The 18,414-nt window shown below is 41.5% G+C and overlaps 1 protein-coding gene across 5 annotated transcripts in view; it reads right to left on the reverse strand.

Moving 5' to 3' along the window:
• Nucleotides 1–987: 987 nt before the first annotated feature.
• The window catches only part of LOC133442378 (bromodomain-containing protein 4-like), a 39,692-nt gene continuing 22,265 nt past the window's right edge, over nucleotides 988–18,414 (reverse strand). For 4 of the 5 annotated variants that reach the window (XM_061720391.1, XM_061720383.1, XM_061720360.1 and 1 more), the window contains 9 exons: nucleotides 15,263–15,364; nucleotides 14,762–15,151; nucleotides 13,328–13,918; nucleotides 9,614–9,714; nucleotides 6,521–6,641; nucleotides 4,463–4,596; nucleotides 4,169–4,350; nucleotides 2,985–3,228; nucleotides 989–2,892 (listed from right to left, as the gene is read on the reverse strand). In XM_061720391.1, coding sequence (XP_061576375.1) covers nucleotides 2,824–2,892; nucleotides 2,985–3,228; nucleotides 4,169–4,350; nucleotides 4,463–4,596; nucleotides 6,521–6,641; nucleotides 9,614–9,714; nucleotides 13,328–13,918; nucleotides 14,762–15,151; nucleotides 15,263–15,364 — 1,934 coding nt within the window. In that variant the 3' untranslated portion in view covers nucleotides 989–2,823. Of the gene's footprint in view, nucleotides 2,893–2,984; nucleotides 3,229–4,168; nucleotides 4,351–4,462; nucleotides 4,597–6,520; nucleotides 6,642–9,613; nucleotides 9,715–13,327; nucleotides 13,919–14,761; nucleotides 15,152–15,262; nucleotides 15,365–18,414 lie in introns of all 5 variants that reach the window. The other variant, XM_061720374.1, reaches the window with a different exon arrangement.

Here is an 18,414-nt window from a genome sequence, read left to right on the forward strand (position 1 = left end):
GCCTTTTTGCCCCCCTAAACGTGCCCCAAAAGTCACCAAATTTTGCACGCAAGTCAGGCCTGGCGAAAAATTTGATATTTAATGGTTTGCATTAATGGGCGTGGCAAAATGGCTCAACAGCGCCCCCTAGAAAACTTTGTGCCTCAAGCCCCACAATACGGTTTGACGTACGTGCACGAAAATCGGTACACACCTGTATCATGTCGCATCTTAAAGAAAAGTCTCTTGGCGCCATGGCCGAAACCGAACAGGAAGTCGGCCATTTTGAATTAATCGTGTAATTTTGGAGCAATTTAGTCCATTTCTTCGGCCGTTAATGCGGCCCGAACAGTAACGTGCACCCAGGTGTTATACATCAAAATGTGCGTCTCCATCCTGCGACGATGCGCATTACTTTGCTCAGTCAAAAGAGTTACCGTGGTGACGATAGACGCCAAAAAGCACACCCCGCCTTCATCTGATTGGTCCATGTTTGATAGTTCCTACTTTCTGCCATAACTTTTGAATGGTTTGACATAAAGACTCGTGGGTGGTGTCAGCTGACTTGGTTATGAGTCCTTGAACATAATTGGTGCAAATTAGCCCCGCCCCTTCATCTGATTGGTCGATATTTGATAGTTCCTATTTTCTGCCATAACTTTTGAATGGTTTGACATAAAGAGTCAGGGTGGTGTCATCGGACTTAGTTTTGAGTCCTTGACTTTTATTGGTGAAAATTGCACGCGTATGCGCGAGGGCCCGTTCATCGCTGCTTGCAGCTTTAATGTTTGTTTTGTTTTTACTCCTACCAGCAATTATTTCTCCTATAAATTATTTGAAACCTCAAACGAAACCTGAAGGAATCCATTTGCTGCTGTGCCGCCTGAGTGGCTGATTTAGTCAAAATAGGTTCATTTAGGCTGATAAGACCCAACACTTCCAGTCACATCAACTACATTCAGAGAAAGGAAAAAAGAGCATCAATACCAACCACTTTTGTTTTTTTTAAATATCATTTTAATACTTTTTTTTAAAAAAAGATGCTGTACTCCATTATCTGAAGATGAACCTATTGACCTCAATGCCTCACTCACCAACATACCAACACATTGTTCTGGGTAAAATAAATCAAGAGTATAGCAAAGGATAAAGGAAAGGAAGTCAAATGGGAATTAAGAAAAGGGAAAAGAAATGAAAGAAACATAAAAAAAAGAAGTGATTATGGAACTGAAAACACTCTTGGATCTCTGGGCCAAATCTACAGGAACTGGGAAACTCCCCACTTCCAGAAAAACACAATGGCACACAAAATCCAAAACTTTTACCGTGGACAATGAACACATTTCAAAAAAATAAAAACTAAACAACAGAATCAAAAACAAGAGCATATCATACAAACTGCTGAAGCTGTGGAGATGATTGTACACTATATCGTTAGGAGAGACTAAAAACGTATACATGATGAAAAGAAGTGATAAAAGTAAGATGATGATGATGATGATTAAACACAAGTGCAGATTTACTGCACAACTACAGAATGATGGGACCTAGTAGTCACAAAATTATTTTGAAACTGCTTTTCCAACCATTAGAGAGCAAACTGTTGCATAACTTCAGATTTAAAAGGGGATAAAGGAAAATTAAATAGCAATAAAAACATAGCCTTTAATATAAAGTGAAAAGAAGATACATTTTACATGTAAAAAAATGTGAAAGAACTTTCAGCACTCAATAAGATTGGTTTTGGCATAAAGTTGAGGGGGGGAAAAAAACAAACAGAAGAAGTGTGATAGATAGAGAATAAGACAAATAAAACAATCCTCTCAATAGAATCATAAAAAAGATCTTTTTTCTTCTTTACAGTAATTTCTACAAAGTCAAAACCAGAGCTCAGAGATGAACACAGACACGAGCTTTGCCATCCACAATCAAAAGCTCTCACATATTCTTTTTCGCTGACATTTCATCATATATAATATATATTTATTCATGTTTCTATTTATATATTTATATATATGTATAATCTGTGGGGTGTGATCATCAGTTTACAGGCCAGAGCACTTAGGCAAAGGGACACACTCCAAAATGTTTCAAATGCAATCAATCCTTCCTGATTGCCCTTGAACGTTTAATATGGCTGATGCCTCCAGCTCCTTTGTTTGAGACTGCAGAGAAGTAGAAGGAAGTGAAATGGGGAAGGAGGGCTTTGAGGCTTAGAAACACATTTAAGCGGCTAGGTTGTTTCACTCCCACTGTGCCCTGAGAAACCAATTCAACTCGGGTGATAGCTGAAACTGTCAAACCTGGCAACCTCAGCCAAACCCTCCCAGTTAGAATTCAAATTAAATTATATTCATACAGAGACTGTGATCTGAAGAGAGGAAACAAAAAAAAGAGCAAAGTGATCTGTTTATTCGTTTACCAGTCCTTTTAAAAACTTTTCTCCCATCACATATCACAGAAAATATTTAATTTTCACCCAAACTTCTTTAATAAAGTCTCGCTCTTCACCTTAGTTTTTTTTTTACCTCAGTTCTGTGCTTTCCTTCTCAGTGTTTTCTTGATGGAGCCAACAGTGTGTCTGTTATTCCTGCCGTCTTAACTAACAACCGTCCCATCAAGCCAGAAACATATCTTTTCTAGAGGAAATCTCAATCTCCCTTAATTCATACGACACAAATCAGATGTTTGAACATCTGAGAGAAAGGGACAGCTACAATTAGATCTGTTTAATGTGGGTATGTGTAGCAGCGACCATGTGTATCAGAGCATTATTATTCATCTTTTTGTCAGTTTGCTTATTTGTGACTATAGGTCCTTATCTCATGCCAGCATCATTTTCTCTCAGAACAGATCCTCTTCAAAAATTGCCATCAGATCACTCTGGAAATTTATGTCTATGGTGTCTGCCATCTGCAGAAAAGAGGAAAAACAAAAGTATGAAGTGTTACATGCAGACCCGTGGAGTAGAACTAGAAAAAACAGAAAGGGAAAAAGGTTCTTACTGCTTCTCTCCTGCGCCTCTCCTGCTCCCGGCGGCGGGCCATCTCCCTCTGCTGGTCCAGAGAGTTCTGTGCAGCGGCGGTAGGTGGAGGCGGGGCTTGTGTTTGTGTGGGCGGAGCTTGTGGAGAGTGAGTGGGTGGAGTTGAGGCTGGAGGTGTTGGAGCCAGCGGTGACTGTTGCTCCTGACGACGACGGCTGTCTTCTTGTGCTCGACGAGTGTGCTCCATCGTGTCCTCGTCGTCACGGCTACAACAGAAATAGAAAAACGATGACAAGGCTGTTGGTTTAGTCAGTTTCCCATTATGTTTGAGCACTGACTGAAACATTAAAATGATTAAAAACCAAATGAGCCTGACTGTTGGAAAAAAAAAAAACATACATTAAATTAATAATCACAAAAAAAAACAATTATTGATAGGGAATGACCAATTTCAAATTATCAGCAGAGGGTAAGAGAATGAGAGGAAATTCTCTCATAATTAAAGTACAGTTCAAATATTTAATTTCTAAATGTAATATGATACTATGTATTTTCATGTACAATGTAGAGAATAGGACTTGGTAAAAGGGAACAGTGTAGAAGCACAGAAAACAGGTGTTATGGGTTGACAGAAGGAATATGTTTATTATGGACATTTTTAAATGTAGACGTAAAAACGTATCTCTTTGGTCTGGCTTTGATGTAGCATCAAATTTTATAGTTTTATTCTGTTTAACATTTTTTAGAGATATTTGTTTTATTTATATTATTTATCTATTTCTTGTAATGTTTTTATTATTATTATATTTTATTATTGCGGACTGATTATTTTTTTATCATTGTTTAATTTTAATTACCTATATTGTATGTCAGTGTGCATTGGTCTCCCAGTTTTTATTTTTGTTTTTACTATGCTTATTTTTCATTCAAAATGTTAAGCACTTTGTATTTCATGTACCTGGATGAAAGGTGCTATACAAATAAAATTTGATTGATTGATTATAACATTAATGATCGTAACACTAAATGAGCCTGTACTGCCATTGTAATTATCATTACCTTTTGTTTTATATTTTACAAATACGAAGAATTTCTTGGGCATTTCTGCCAACATACAATAGTAGAGTAAAACGGCATAAAAAGATTGATGGCATGTTTGAGATAATCCCAAGTGACGCTGTAATTGTCCAGAGGCGTCCCACCTACCGTAGTTTTTCTTGCTCTCTCCTGGCCTGCTCTGCCTGTGCTTTCAGCTGCCTTTCCCTCTCCTCCTTCTCCCTGGCAGCTCGTCTGAACTGTTCAAAGCTGTCGCTGGATGAACGCACCGCCGAGGCCGGTGTGGACTGGGACCTCTGAGCCAGGCTGGCCCAAGAACCCATGTTCTTTAACTTTACATGTTAGAGACAAGATACAAATGGAAATAAATGGTGAAATGAACAACAGATAAATCGGGCAGAAAGGTGACTTTATGTTGTCCATATATTTTTGTTTTATACACACCTGTGTCTTTTTGGGTGCAATGGGAGTTTTGGGTTCTTGCTTAATTTTGATGTCCTGTTGGGAAGATGGTGGGGCAGGGGAGTCTGGCAGGCGGGAAATTGGGTGGGAACCATCCAGTGGCTTCATATCCGACCCTGAGGGAGACACAAATGAAGATCGATTGTAGCAAAGCTTCACAAGCCATTTTCCCTCATGAATGGAGATGTCACGGTTAAGCCACAGCTCCTCCTGACTCGTCTGAAATATAAGTTCAGGGCTGCTGCATCTGTGTGAACATTACTCTGATAATGTTCCTTTAAAGTGGCTGAAATTCATTTTGAAGGGCACATGAAAGTTTTCTGTATCACAAAAAAACTAAAATGACATGCCTAAGACTATGTTTTTTTTATTTTATATTTAAACACATTCACCTTTTAGTTTCCAGTTAAGAGAGAGAGAATACACTTTTTTAATGTTTTAGACATTTTCTAATACCTTGCTGGTTCCACTAGAACTGCTCTGTGAGGGAGACTCGGAGCATTTGCAACGTATAAAACAACAAAAAACAATTCAATTAAGGAAAGGGAAAATTAAAATAAATAACATCTACCGTATTTTCTGGACTATAAGCCGCTACTTTTTTGATAGGTTTTGAACCATGCGGCTTATACAAAGGTGCGGCTATTCTGTGGATTTTTCTTCCACCGCTCGGGGCGCTCTAACCGGTATTACAATCAAAACTAAGACAAAATAAATGCAAAGAAGAATACGCTACTTCTTCTTTAGCAGATAGAAGTAGGTAAAAGCAGATTTCAAACAGATAAATAGATAAATAAATACCGGTTATTTTCTCTTGGTTCTGTCCCGTTTTAATCAGCAAAGTTGCTGCCGTGTTAAAAGACACTGTTAGGAAAGGATCTATTTAGGTACAAACATGTACATCATTTACAGTTCAAAATCCTTCTGTACATGTAGTAAATATCTAATCTAACAACAGAAATATCTGCGGCTTGCATATCTTTTTTTTTTAAATAGAGCGGGTGCGGCTTATATACAGGTGCGGCTTATAGTCCAGAAAATACGGTAATCAGTGCTACGAAAGAAATAACTGCATTATCTGAAAAACAAAAAGATAAACTGCGTAAGATCTCTCCTTTTTTCCTTTTGTATGAAGCCATGACCACTTAGTTTGTGTACTCTTCCTCCAAATTTTGTATAAAAGTAGCCCACTTTTGTTCGTTTTAGCCATGAGGCATGTCCCCTACACCGCTACCTGCCGATGACACTACACTCGTTTACTTCTTCCTCATTCAGGTGTTTCCTCAGTCAGTAACAAAAAAACAAACAAAAAAATAAATTAAATCAATCAATCAAGCAGACTCTAGGCCTTTCTATATCAGATCCCACCATTATCGCGCGCGTTAGTAATGTAAACACAAAGCGTGTGCCCCCTCTGGCCTGAAGGTGAGCTGAGGGGAGAGAAGGCGAGTCTGGAGGCGTCATCTGTGTAACATGACGTCACCTGTGTGGGCGTGTCCCCACACAGGTTCATACGCCGTCAGACAGGTGTAGTTTTCAAAACAAGGATGGATGAACATCAGGATGAGCATTTCTTTGGCCAGGTTATGCTTTTTGTAAAGTCCCAGTTCGTCATTTTTGTGTCCAGTTGTTCAAACAAAGGACCATCCTTTGTGGTTTCGGACGTTCGCTGGTTTATGGCGTCCTCGAATTAGACTGACTTGCTTGCAGATTTCCTCGTCTCCCCAGATACTCATCTTGCTAATATAGGCCCTACCTGAGACCTCCTGCAGCTGCTTGTTACTCTCATCAAGTGTTTGGTTATTTTATTTACAAAAAAAAACCCTCCCCTCGTGGGCTGTACTCAGGTTACATGATCAACAAACCCCTCCCACGATCCGCCACCCCACGTTAGTCCTGTTTACATTAGACCTGACCCACAGTTAATTGTACCCCCGGAGGAGAGTAATTCATGGGGCAGCTCGACACGCCACACCGCGTCGGATCATGTAAAAAGGAGACATGCTAGATGTTGTGCTCTTGCGTGACTCTTGTGCTCACTGTGTTTGCCGTCTTGTTTGTGTGTGTCTTGGCGGCCCGCAGGGCTGAAGGGTGAGGGGGGCAGAATGGGCGAGTGTGAAGGCTTCCCCTCTTTGACTCCCATGAGGTTGGACCTCTCCTCCTACAGAGAGAAAGACAACCATAAGAAAGAAACATTTACGTGATCAAAAATGTAATGTAAATTTCATACAATTTTACCCTCTGGAGACGGCATACGTACTGAGGCTTTCAAATTACTTAACCAATTTATGATGAAGTAGCAACGAAGCTTCATTTCAAATCCCAGACTTCAAACTATAAACCAGCTTTCAAACCGTGTTGATGAGCCAAGTAAAACCAGACCTCCGTTATTTGCAGATATTCTGATAGTCGACTAGTCAGAGGTTGTTAAAATGACGTGCTAATTATAAATAAAAGACAAGGGAGATAGACACTTCAGTTAAAAATACATTTAATTTTTTTTTTAGTCTTGATTTTGGCCCGATGCTGCGTCTTCCTGTTTACTGACCAATAGTAAAGGAGCTGGACCAAGAAGGGCAGCCCTCCTCATTTGTATAATGGAGGCAGAAACGCATAAGGTAAAGTAAAAAGAGGAGACGAGGGAATTTAAAAACAAGGAATGCACGTATAAGGAAAAGGAAAAATAAAGTATAGATATTTCTGCTTTTATTTTTAATGAAGTCAGTTTTGGTCCTCCATAGAGAACGTTGACTAATCATTGCACCCCTAATATACAGCATGCTATTTTCTATTTTATTGTCATGTTTGGTGCACACTTGGTGCAGGAAGAAAAAATAAAAAAACAGCCATACTCGAGCTTAAAGATGAAGGTCAAACAAAACAAAAAAAAAAGATCAAACATGACACTCCCTTTCCTATTGGTGGAGAAATGCACCACAACCACCAATCAAAAATTATATGGCAAGGTAAGGTGAGTAAGAGTTAATAAGTTGTGTGCCTGAAAGAAATATTGATAGTGAGTTTTGAAACGCTGCCTCCAGGTGACGAGACGTACCTGGAGGTGTCAGGACTGATGAACCCCTGTCTGCTCGTGGTCACGAACCGTTTGTGGAGCGGCACGAGTGATTTGTGTAGCATCGTATTTTGACACCTATTTTTTTTTTTTTTTCAATAAACATTAAAAAAATAAAAATAAAACGTGTAAGGCATTGCATTTGATATAAAAGATATGAAAGTGTTTATACTGTAAAACTTCAAATAATGGCCGAGTCCCAATTCGCTCCAGGGCCCAATTATCCGCCGGGTGTAGCAAAATATTTTTTAAATTAAACACCCATCCCAAATAAAGGCCGGGTCAAACATTGTTTTTCTGGCTAAAAAAAAAAAAAAATTACCGTGTGCAAATATAGCCTACCTAAACACAAACAAATAACCTTAAAAGAATTGAGAACTGTGTGACTATTTGTCTAATTTCTAGAGGGACCTCACTGATGTGTAAGATGTGCTCAGAGCCTCTAGCTCTTCGCTCACCTCTTTCCCGCTCCTTTTTTGTGCCTCTCTCTTTTCCCTTAGCTTGGATACTTCACAAGCGTGCCAGGCACCAACGTGAGTTGCGGAAGATTATACGAGTAATGGGAAAAGAGTTGTATCAGACCATAGCTGACAACGAGAAGCCGTTCACGGCTAGCGCTGGCTGGCTAGATCGAAGACGCACAATAATAACCCAATTTGGGTTGAATAGACACACAATTAATAAACGCAGGTCTCATATAAACGCCTACTGATTTGAGTGATTTAAGCAAATAAACGCCAGGCCTTTATTTGGTGTTTTACGGTAACTGTTGTTTTTGTGTGGTTTTAGGTCCAATGTGGTAATGCAGTTTGTCAAAAGGAAAAATAACTGTAAATTCACACACGAGAGGTTGTGCTGGACAAACATTATAACACACAAAGCAAGGTAGTAGGCCTGGGTGATAAACTGAAAATGTACCGTTACCGACATTCACTGCGATGACTGAAGTCAATTTCCCATGCCGGTAAATTTGGTGTTTTGATAAAAAATAAATCAATAAAATAAACATCTTTTTGTCTGTTTTGATGTGTGTGCTGACAGGCTATTTTGTTTGTGTGTGTAATCACGTGACTTCACCCATCCAGTCTGAACGAAAAGGGAAACCCAAGAAAATGGCTGATGGTTCAAACTAAGAAGTAGTTGACAGTGAATAACAAATAACAGGGCTCTCAAGTTTCACCCATTGAGTGTGAGACTCGCGCATTTCATCAATTTCACACGCTCTCACGTCAGACTCGGCATTTCTCACGCTAAGAAATTAACTTCACCGCACAGTAATTCCAACAGCCCATCTTACAAGTGAGTCAAATGTAGAATACGCTGCTGCGCTGAGCTCTCAGCTCAGCTGTCTGGAGTTACCAACCTATCAGCCAATCAGAAAATAGATATTTTTGTTGCGGAGTAAGGTCTGAGTTTCAGCTTTAAGCGTTCCATGAATGCATAGCGGAGGTAACCTAAGTTACAACGCACATTACTCTTAAAAACACGCACGCACGCACGCACGCACGCACGCACGCACGCACGCACGCACGCACGCACGCACGCACGCACACTTTTTGTTTGTTTAGAGCCGAATGAGCTCACTGCTGTTCAATAACTATCATTATTAATATTATACATCACTAAGGCAAATTATTTAATATAGCATGAATATTGTGAAGAGACAATGGCCACTACAGTGTTTCCCTTTGTTACAGAATAAATAAAACTGTGCATTTTCTGTAGTCCATTCTGTTCTTTCTGAAGAAGCCGGGTCGACATTCGGCGCATGGGGTTTACGCCTCATGAAAGTAGCGACAAAAGGCACACCGTGATGACATTATTTTTCGCAAACCTTGCTCCCTAATATGGGGGGGAGGGAGGGGGGGTTATTGTGCATTCATCGTTATCGAGGTAAAACTACCCAGATTATCATGATATTGATTTGAGGTCATTTCGCCCAGCCCTACAAGGTAGACAATTTTTAAAGGTGGAGAAAAAGAATCCAAAGCAGACAAACATCCAGAGGGTTTATAATAAATACTTCACATCCAAAACTGTGAAATTGCTGAATTCCTTACAAGCTTCTTGGTCTGTGAGGGCGACTGTTGTCCCATTGTATGGAACTGAGGCATCTGAGGAGAGTGCATCATCAGCGGAGAGGGGCTTCCATGCAGACTCGCTAGAAAGACAGAGACATGACATCAGTTTAATATTTACAGTGAGCATCCTGAGTTGCATCGCTTCACAGCATGATCAAATGCAGGTCCGATACCAAACAGTGTCATTTCATAGAAGATTGTAATCGAAAGAATGTATTAAATTTAACATAATGCTTTAAGTGTGAGTCTCATATTATCAGAACTATGGATGTCCTGATCAGGCTTTTTTGGCCCCGATCTGATTCAGAGTCATTTGATTATGAGTATCTGCCGATACTGAGTCCCGATCCAATACTTTTGTAACACATTAAAAAAATGAACAAATGCAAAATAAACAGAACCAGGTTGTCCCCTATTTTTATTTCATTCACCTTATTTTATCATTCTCCACTTAAAGGAGCTTGAGGCTCCTTTTAAGAAATGAGACTCTCTAGCGCCACCCTTCTCCACGACGGCCGTCGGGGGTACTGCAGCCAACAGTGAAGCCGGCACGGGAGAACGCACATGCAGCGTCATGTGACGTCACATCCGCAGGACAGCGCGGGAAATTCGGGACCGAATTGCAGCACATTTTGCAGCACACAGCCTGTTCAAGGCAAAGGAGAGATACACTAGAGGGCTCATTCTTTTGGGTTTGGAACGCTTCATCTGACATTATTACTAGAAAACTTAAAATGTATACAGATTTTTTTCATAAATCTTGCCACAATCCGGCCTCAAGCTCCTTTAAACAGTGCAGTTCTCTTTGAGTTAGCTTGAACAATCAAGTAATAATAGTGCAAATTTAAACATACATTTTAATTAAATAAAAACAGCAGCTCTACTTAAAATACCCAGCAGGCATGTAAAAAAATAAGCAAATAAAAGTGCAATAGTGTTGTAAAGTAAGGCCAGTAATGTGCTTTTTAGACTGTACTCTTATTCTTACTGTCCTTTTCTGGCTTAAAGAATAAAATGTTGGTGTTTGAAGTGTCCTACAATCTTCCTGCAGGGTGTCCATCACACTGCGTTGAGAAAGAAAGCCCTCATGCACGCAAAGTCGGCAAGAATGTGCGACACAGCCTGTGGTGTTTTTCTGAACGCTCAGCTTAGAAAGACAAGATAGACGCCAGCTTTGTTCGGTTTTCAATCACTGTTGTAACTAGTGATGCACCGAATGTTCGGTAACCGAAATTGTTTAGCCGAAAATAGCAAAAAAAACATTTTCGGTGTTCGGTGGAATAAGTGGGGAAAAAACCGAACAATTAATAACGACGTGTGATGACGCAATCAAACAGCGAACAGCGTGGAGTGAGGGGCGTGCGGTGTTAAACGCAGCAAACATGTCAGCATGTCAGATCATTACTTGGATGTGGGGAAAAAGCAGAGGACACGAGAAATGATCCAGGCTGAGTTGGATTTGGGAAGCTGCTTGGTGATGGAGACGGTCACGGGACGCACAGCGCAGGAGAGAGAGCGCAGAGAAAAGGGCCCGTACTAGAGATGCAGACGACAAGCGCAACCGCTCAACAGTTAGATGGTTATCTGTCAGGAGTCCCCATCCCCAGGAGGAGAACCCTCTCGCCAGTAGAACATATCAGAGCCGGGCCGGGGGGCGGGGCTTATCAGGACCGGGCCCTCTGCAGCCTGGAGCCTCCCGTCAGGCTGCAGAAATACCCGTCTCATTATCATAGCCTACACATGCCCAACAACGGGGCTTACAAGCATTAACAGATATAAGAGCAGAACATAGCCTATTAGAGATTGTGAAAGATAATTCTCTTTTTTTCTTTTTTTTTTTTAAATTGGCAAAATAAATGAAAAACTGCGAAGAACCATTGTTTGGTATTATTCGGTATTCGGCCAAGTGTTTATTATTATTTTCGGTTTCGGCCAGAAATGTTCATTTTGGTGCATCACTAGTTGTAACTTAACTTTTATTTATTTGCCTCCGCTGTAACAGAGCTGTGTGCATGCACAGATCACCACAAACCAACATCTTTATCAAACTCACTTTACATGACACAGCCCACTCTCCGCACTCCCACCTCACCCATAGCTTTCTTCATGTCGCCCAAAATGACATGGACCCGTTGCTTGTTGATACACCAGTTGTTTATTATAGTCTGTTTGATGTGCTGATCAAAATAATGAGAATAAAATATATATCCGATCATTGATCCAGATGCAACGTCCGATTTCGAGCCAGTTTGAAACGATATGATTGGGCCCGATTTCCGATCACGTGATTGGATCGGGACATCCCTAATCAGAACTAGGCCTGTGTTGAAAAAAATCGATTTCCCAATTCTAAATCGATTCTCATATTCATTTCTAAAAACCGATTCATATGTCTAAAGATCGATTTTTTTTGGGGGGGGGGGGGGTTCTTTTATTTATTTGTGTATTTTTTTTTTTCATCATTACATTACAACTTTTGGTTATTTTTTTGTTTATCCCCAAAAAAGGGGACACGAGAATAGCTGGCGCCATGTTTTTGCCTTTAAAGGAGCTGTATGTAAGAGCAATAATAAAACGAATCATAAAATGACCCCGATATGTCAACAGACATTTAAAAATCATGTTCATTTCAAATACTTATGTCACTGACAACAGCACTCAAGCCAGGATATTCCAGTTTAAAAAGAGGAGTTGCAGCCCTCAACTGATGTTGATGTTGTCATTTTTTGTTTTGGCCTGAAGCTCCACCCTCCACCTATCTCCCAATCACCAAGTCAGTATTGTTTCTGAAGCTCCACCCTCCACCTATCTCCCAATCACGAAGTCAGTATTGTTTCGGCATCCGGGTTGCCAGCTCGGCTCTAATTATCGCAGCCATGGCAGCCTACGTTCCTGCTGCATTCTGCTGCCTACCTGGCAACCTCTGGTCGGGGGGAGGAGGGGGAGGGTACACGCCGCTCAACAATATTTTGAAAGTGACTGCAGTACCAGTTTTGGACATTTCTTACAGACAGCTCCTTTAAATATGTTTAAAAGTATGAAAACATTAAAGTGTTAGGTTATAATTGCATAGATTGTCTATATTTCATTACTTTATATCAAATCAAATCAAACTTTATTTATATAGCACTTATATGCTTATATGCTGCTTTATATAGCAGCCGGGAGGCTGTTCCACAAACTGTCTTGGGGTTACATTTGCAAAAAATGATAAAAACCAAATGCTCAAAAATTAAAAAACAAAATAGACCGAAAATGGAAAAAATAAAAACCGATTTCATCCGTCTCTGTTTGCTGCCCTGGATCTGTTTGATAATTCTGACCCACATGATGTTTCTGAAAGCAGTTCTATCAGCATTCTGGGAGCTGATTGGTCCTTACAGCATCATTAGCTGCCAATACTTGCTGGTTAATCTCAATATAATACTAGTAGTAATATTTTGCATAACTACAGTCATATAATTCATGCAACAGCTCAAAAAACAGTTTTAATAACACTAACCCAAATCAATATCGGAATCGAATCGAATCAAATCTTGATAATCAATTCTGAATCGAATCGATTCTTGACATTTTAATTTATCCCCAGCCCTAATCAGAACCATTAAAAACTGGCCTCAAAAGTTTCCATACTCTTCAATACAAGGGATAATACAAGGCCCAGTAGAGTAAAAACAATTCCAGATATCTCACCTGTTGAGAAAGGCTCTGTTTTGCTTCGTGGTGATGGCTGCTGTTGATGTTGCTGCAACTGTTGTATCTTCTGCGGTAAGACCGTCGCCTTCTGCTGTTGTGACGATGAGTTCGTGTGCGCGAACGGCTGCGACATGAATCCTGAGCTGTGTCTCTGCGCCAGGGCAGGCGTGGTTGTCGTCATAACTTGTGTGTGCATAGACGACACCAGCTGGGCGGCGACCTGCACAGGTGCATCCAGCGGCTGCAGCTGCGTGGCGGGTCTTGCCTGGAGCGACTGCAGGAGCGTGTGGACTTGACTCAGTGGAGGCGTGTCAGAACTGGTGGGTGTTGGCTCGTCGTCGTCCTCCAGCAGGGCTTGGGGAGGCTGTGCTGAGAGCGTACCTAGGATGCCGTGTGACGGCGGCGAAGGGACCCGTGGGCGGGGCACAGGTTGCGGGAGGTTGAGGGAAAGCGTGGGTTGAAGCTGCGGTGAGGAAGACGGAGGCATGGAGGGAAGTGAGGACGGGGGAGGCTGCGAGGGTTTGCGTTGAAGTGGTGCAGCGCGGTTGCTGGGTCTTGATGGTTGCTGGGGAAGAGCATTGTGGACTGCTGCAAACAGATGAGAGTTAAACATGATATAATACAAAAAAAAAGAAACAACAAATAAACAGATAACTAATTCAAGATGTACAGTTTTTACTTTGAGTACAGTAAAAGGTCTTTTTTTGTTTCTCCATCTATTAAACTAAAATAGCCATACGCCTATTCAAAATATGGCAGGTAAAAGTGACAAAATATTTTCAATTGCATTTATCCTGCTCGTCCTTTAATACGGTAAGAGAGGTTTTTACTATCATTTCATTCATGTACCGTATTTTCTAGACTATAAGCCGCTACTTTTTTCATAGGTTTTGAACCATGCAGCTTATACAAAGGTGCAGCTATTCTGTGGATTTTTCTTCCACCGCTCGGGGCGCTCTAACCGGAATTAGAATCAAAACTAAGACAAAATAAATGCAAAGAAGAATACACTACTACTTCTTTAGCAGATAGAAGTAGAAGCAGATTTCAAACAGATAAATAGATAAATAAATACCGGTTATTTTCTCTTGGTTCTGTCCCGTTTTAATCAGCAAAGTTGCTGCCGTGTTAAAAGGATCTATTTAGGTACAAACATGTACATCATTTACAGTTCAAAATCGTTCTGTACATGTAGTAAATATCTAATCTAACAACATAAATATCTGCGGCTTGCATATCTTTTTTTTTTAAATAGAGGATGCGGCTTGTACGCAGGTGCGGCTTATAGTCCAGAAAATACGGTAATTGTAAATCAATAAAGACGGTTTAAACGTTTAAAAGTTTCATGTACAACAACCATGAACTCTTCCTCGATAACAGTCTGCCCTGAACTCTGGACTTGGTAGCAGAGCTCTGCTCTAGTTCACATACCTGGGGAAGGTATGATGGGATGTTGGTTTAGAAAAGGGTGCGTCTCGGTGGGTATCTGGTTGGGTGCATTTGCGTTGAGAAGACCAGGGGCAGCAGCGGCACCGGCAGGGGTAATGGTTGCACTGGGCTCTGTGTGTGCCTGCGTCAAGTGATGGTTCATGAAGTGAGGCAAAGGATCAAATCCTGAGGTGATAAGTTGGGAGGAGTCCAGAGCAGGAACAGGGACGGGTACAGGAGGAGGGGGTACAAATGAGGGTTTGGACTGAGGCAGTGGAGGCAGAGTCTGAGGCGCGGAGGTGCCGGGGCCCATGTCACTACTGAGGGACTGGTGGTGTGATCTCTTCATGTCCTTGTTGGTCGAGGTTGTCTTCTGTTGTTTGGGAACCAGCCCTGTGGACAGAGACAAAACAAGTCTGAGTGGTCTATGGAATGTGAACACACGTTAAAGGATCTGCTGGTTAGAGGAACGTAATATGCTGCTATGCAGTGATGAGTGTGTACCATTTTCAGAGTCTTCACTATCAGAGGAGTCACTGCTGCCTGAAGATGAGGTGCCTGTCTTCATCTTTATCACATTTGTCATTTCCAGGGGCTTCTCCGCTGCTAAAAAGCCACAAAATTCAACAACTTAATAGAAAGTAGTGATGCACCGAAATGAAAATTTGTGGCCGAAACCGAAAATAATAATAAACACTTGGCCGAATACCGAACAATACCGAACATGGTTCTTCGCAGTTTTTCATTTATTTTGCCAATTTTTTCACCATTGCATAAATCAAATAAATTTGATTTAGGCATGCTTTTAAAAGAAAAAAATATTTTACAAAATTACAAGGTAGAAAACATTTGTTGAACATAAAAAACTGAACATTTTTTAATTTCCCAGCATTTCTTAAATATTCCAGCAGACATTATACCAGCAAAGAACAATAACTTAAAATAAATAAATTAGCTAAATACATTTTTTGGCCATCTTTGAGCTTACGTTAGGCTTAACTGACTGAACATTGTAACATAGGCCTTAAAACAATAAAAATGCATTAAAGCGCTCAGGGTTTTTTATCATTTCAAATGATAAATCAAACTTGTAGTGCTGAAAGACTTTGCAGATGTGCCCCCTCTAGATATTTGAGCAGAACATTCATTGCAAACAGCCATTCTTGTATTATTCTTTGCCGCTCTAAAATACTTCCACATTGCTGACATGTTTGCACCGCACCACTTAACTCCACGCTCTTCGCTGTTTGATTTCGTCATCTAAACGCACCTGTAATAGATTGATTTATGTTGTTTTGGTTCCACCTGCTGGTGAATGTTAGGTAAAATTCTTATGTGGTTAGTTTTTGGTTGGCCAACGATTTATGTAGTGCGCAACAGTTACGGAGCGGCCAGTCTATTTCCTTATATTACAACGCCGTTATTAATTGTTCGTTTTTTTTCCCAGTTATTCCACCGAACACCGAAAGTGTTTTTTTGCCATTTTCGGCCGAACAATTTCGGTTACCGAACAATCGGTGCCTCACTAATAGAAAGTTAACATTAGTTCAGTCTAAACAGGCAAGCAGACATGTTTGTGACTATCCACCATCCAACATTTAAAAATAAGAGCTTGGACAGCTAATCATGATCATTTATCTTAGTTCCAGTCAACTTTGCTTTACAGGTAACCATCTATTCAACTGAAGTGAATTGAATTATATTGCATTTAACAAGATCAAAAAAGCACCAGTTAAATATGTTATTACACAAAATATGAGTTATGTTTCATCACTGATGGTTTCTCATGAATCAAAGTGCGTAAAAAGATTTCCTATTGAATAAGAAAAATTAAAAACCACATCCACAATATTCTGAAAAAGCCACGATATTTATTATTGAAATAAAGTTAGTAGTTGGTGGTATGTAACATGGACAACCAAAATTTGGCATATTATTTCCACTTCAGAGTTGTCGTACAGACCAAGTCAATCAATGACGGGCCGTGACCAACAATTACAGGATGATGCTCCTCAACATGTCTGAGTGAGATGGAAATGATCCCTTTCAGTGACATATTTTAGGATAAAATGAGCATATTGAGATTATGGAGACTTGTAAGCTATTAGTTGAGGTGACAGCCTTTATATTTAGTCAAACTATCATTTACTAATCAAGACTAAATTAGTGGTAAGAACTGTGAATAAATTAAGTCAAGATCACAATGGTAGGCCTGATTGCCTACTACTTAATAACTGTAGACAATAAATCAAGTTTAGTACAGAAAGTTAAGAAATGTGTTTGGAATATTATTTCATTTTTGTAACAATGCTACTAGGCAATAACTCTTATACAGTTGGAAAGTCTGTTGACTTCCTTTTATTTTGCCACATTTGTAAAGAACAAGTCTACGCCAGGGTACTGGAGAGGAGAATACGGCCGATAGTCGAACCTCGGATTCAGGAGGAACAATGCGGTTTTCGTCCCGGTCGTGGAACACTGGACCAGCTCTACACCCTACGCAGGGTGCTTGAGGGTTCATGGGAATTTCTCAACCAGTCAACATGTGCTTTGTAGATCTGGAGAAGGCATTTGACCGTGTCCCTCGTGTCATTCTGTGGGGGGTCAGTGAGTATGGAGTCCGGGGCCCTCTATTAAGGGCTGTCCGGTCTCTGTATGATCGAAGCAGGAGTCTGGTTCGCATTGCCGGCAGTAGATCAGACTTGTTCCCGGTGCATGTTGGACTCCGGCAGGGCTGCCCTTTGTCACCGGTCCTGTTCATAATTTTTATGGACAGGATTTCTAGGCGTAGCCAGGGGCCGGAGGGGATCCGGTTTGGGAACCTCAGGATTTCATCTCTGCTTTTTGCGGATGACGTTGTCCTGTTGGCTTCATCAGACCGGGACCTCCAGCATGTGCTGGGGCGGTTTGAGGCCGAGTGCGACGCGGCAAGGATGAGAATCAGCACCTCCAAAAAACAGGCGTTGAGGCCATGATTCTCCACCGGGAAAGGGTGGCGTGCCTTCTCCGGGTGGGTGGAGAAGTCCTGCCTCAGGTGGAGGAGTTCAAGTATCTCAGGGTCTTGTTCACGAGTGAGGGAACGATGGAGCGGGAGATTGACAGATGGATCGGTGCAGCGTCTGCAGTTATGCGGTCGATGTACCGGACCGTCGTGGTGAAGAGGGAGCTGAGTCGAAAGGCGAAGCTCTCGATTTACCGGTCAATCTACGCCCCTACCCTCACCTATGGTCATGAACTTTGGGTAGTGACCGAAAGGATAAGATCGCGGATACAAGCGGCCAAGATGAGTTTCCTCCGCAGGGCGGCTGGACGCTCCCTTAGAGATAGGGTGAGGAGTTCGGTCACCCGGGAGGAGCTCGGAGTCGAGCCGCTGCTCCTCCACATTGAGAGGAGTCAGCTTAGGTGGCTTGGGCATCTGTACCGGATCCTCCTGGACGCCTCCCTAGGGAGGTGTTCCAGGCATGTCCCTCCTCCCTAGGGAGGTGTTCCAGGCATGTCCCACCGGGAGGAGACCCCGGGGAAGACCCAGGACACGCTGGAGAGACTATGTCTCTCGGCTGGCCTGGGAACATCTCGGACTCCCCCCGGAAGAGCTGGAGGAAGTGTCTGGGCTGAAGGAAGTCTGGGCATCTCTGTTGAGGCTGCTGCCCCCGCGA

Source organism: Cololabis saira, chromosome 1 (assembly GCF_033807715.1).
Source record: "Cololabis saira isolate AMF1-May2022 chromosome 1, fColSai1.1, whole genome shotgun sequence".
Lineage (NCBI taxonomy): Eukaryota > Metazoa > Chordata > Actinopteri > Beloniformes > Belonidae > Cololabis > Cololabis saira.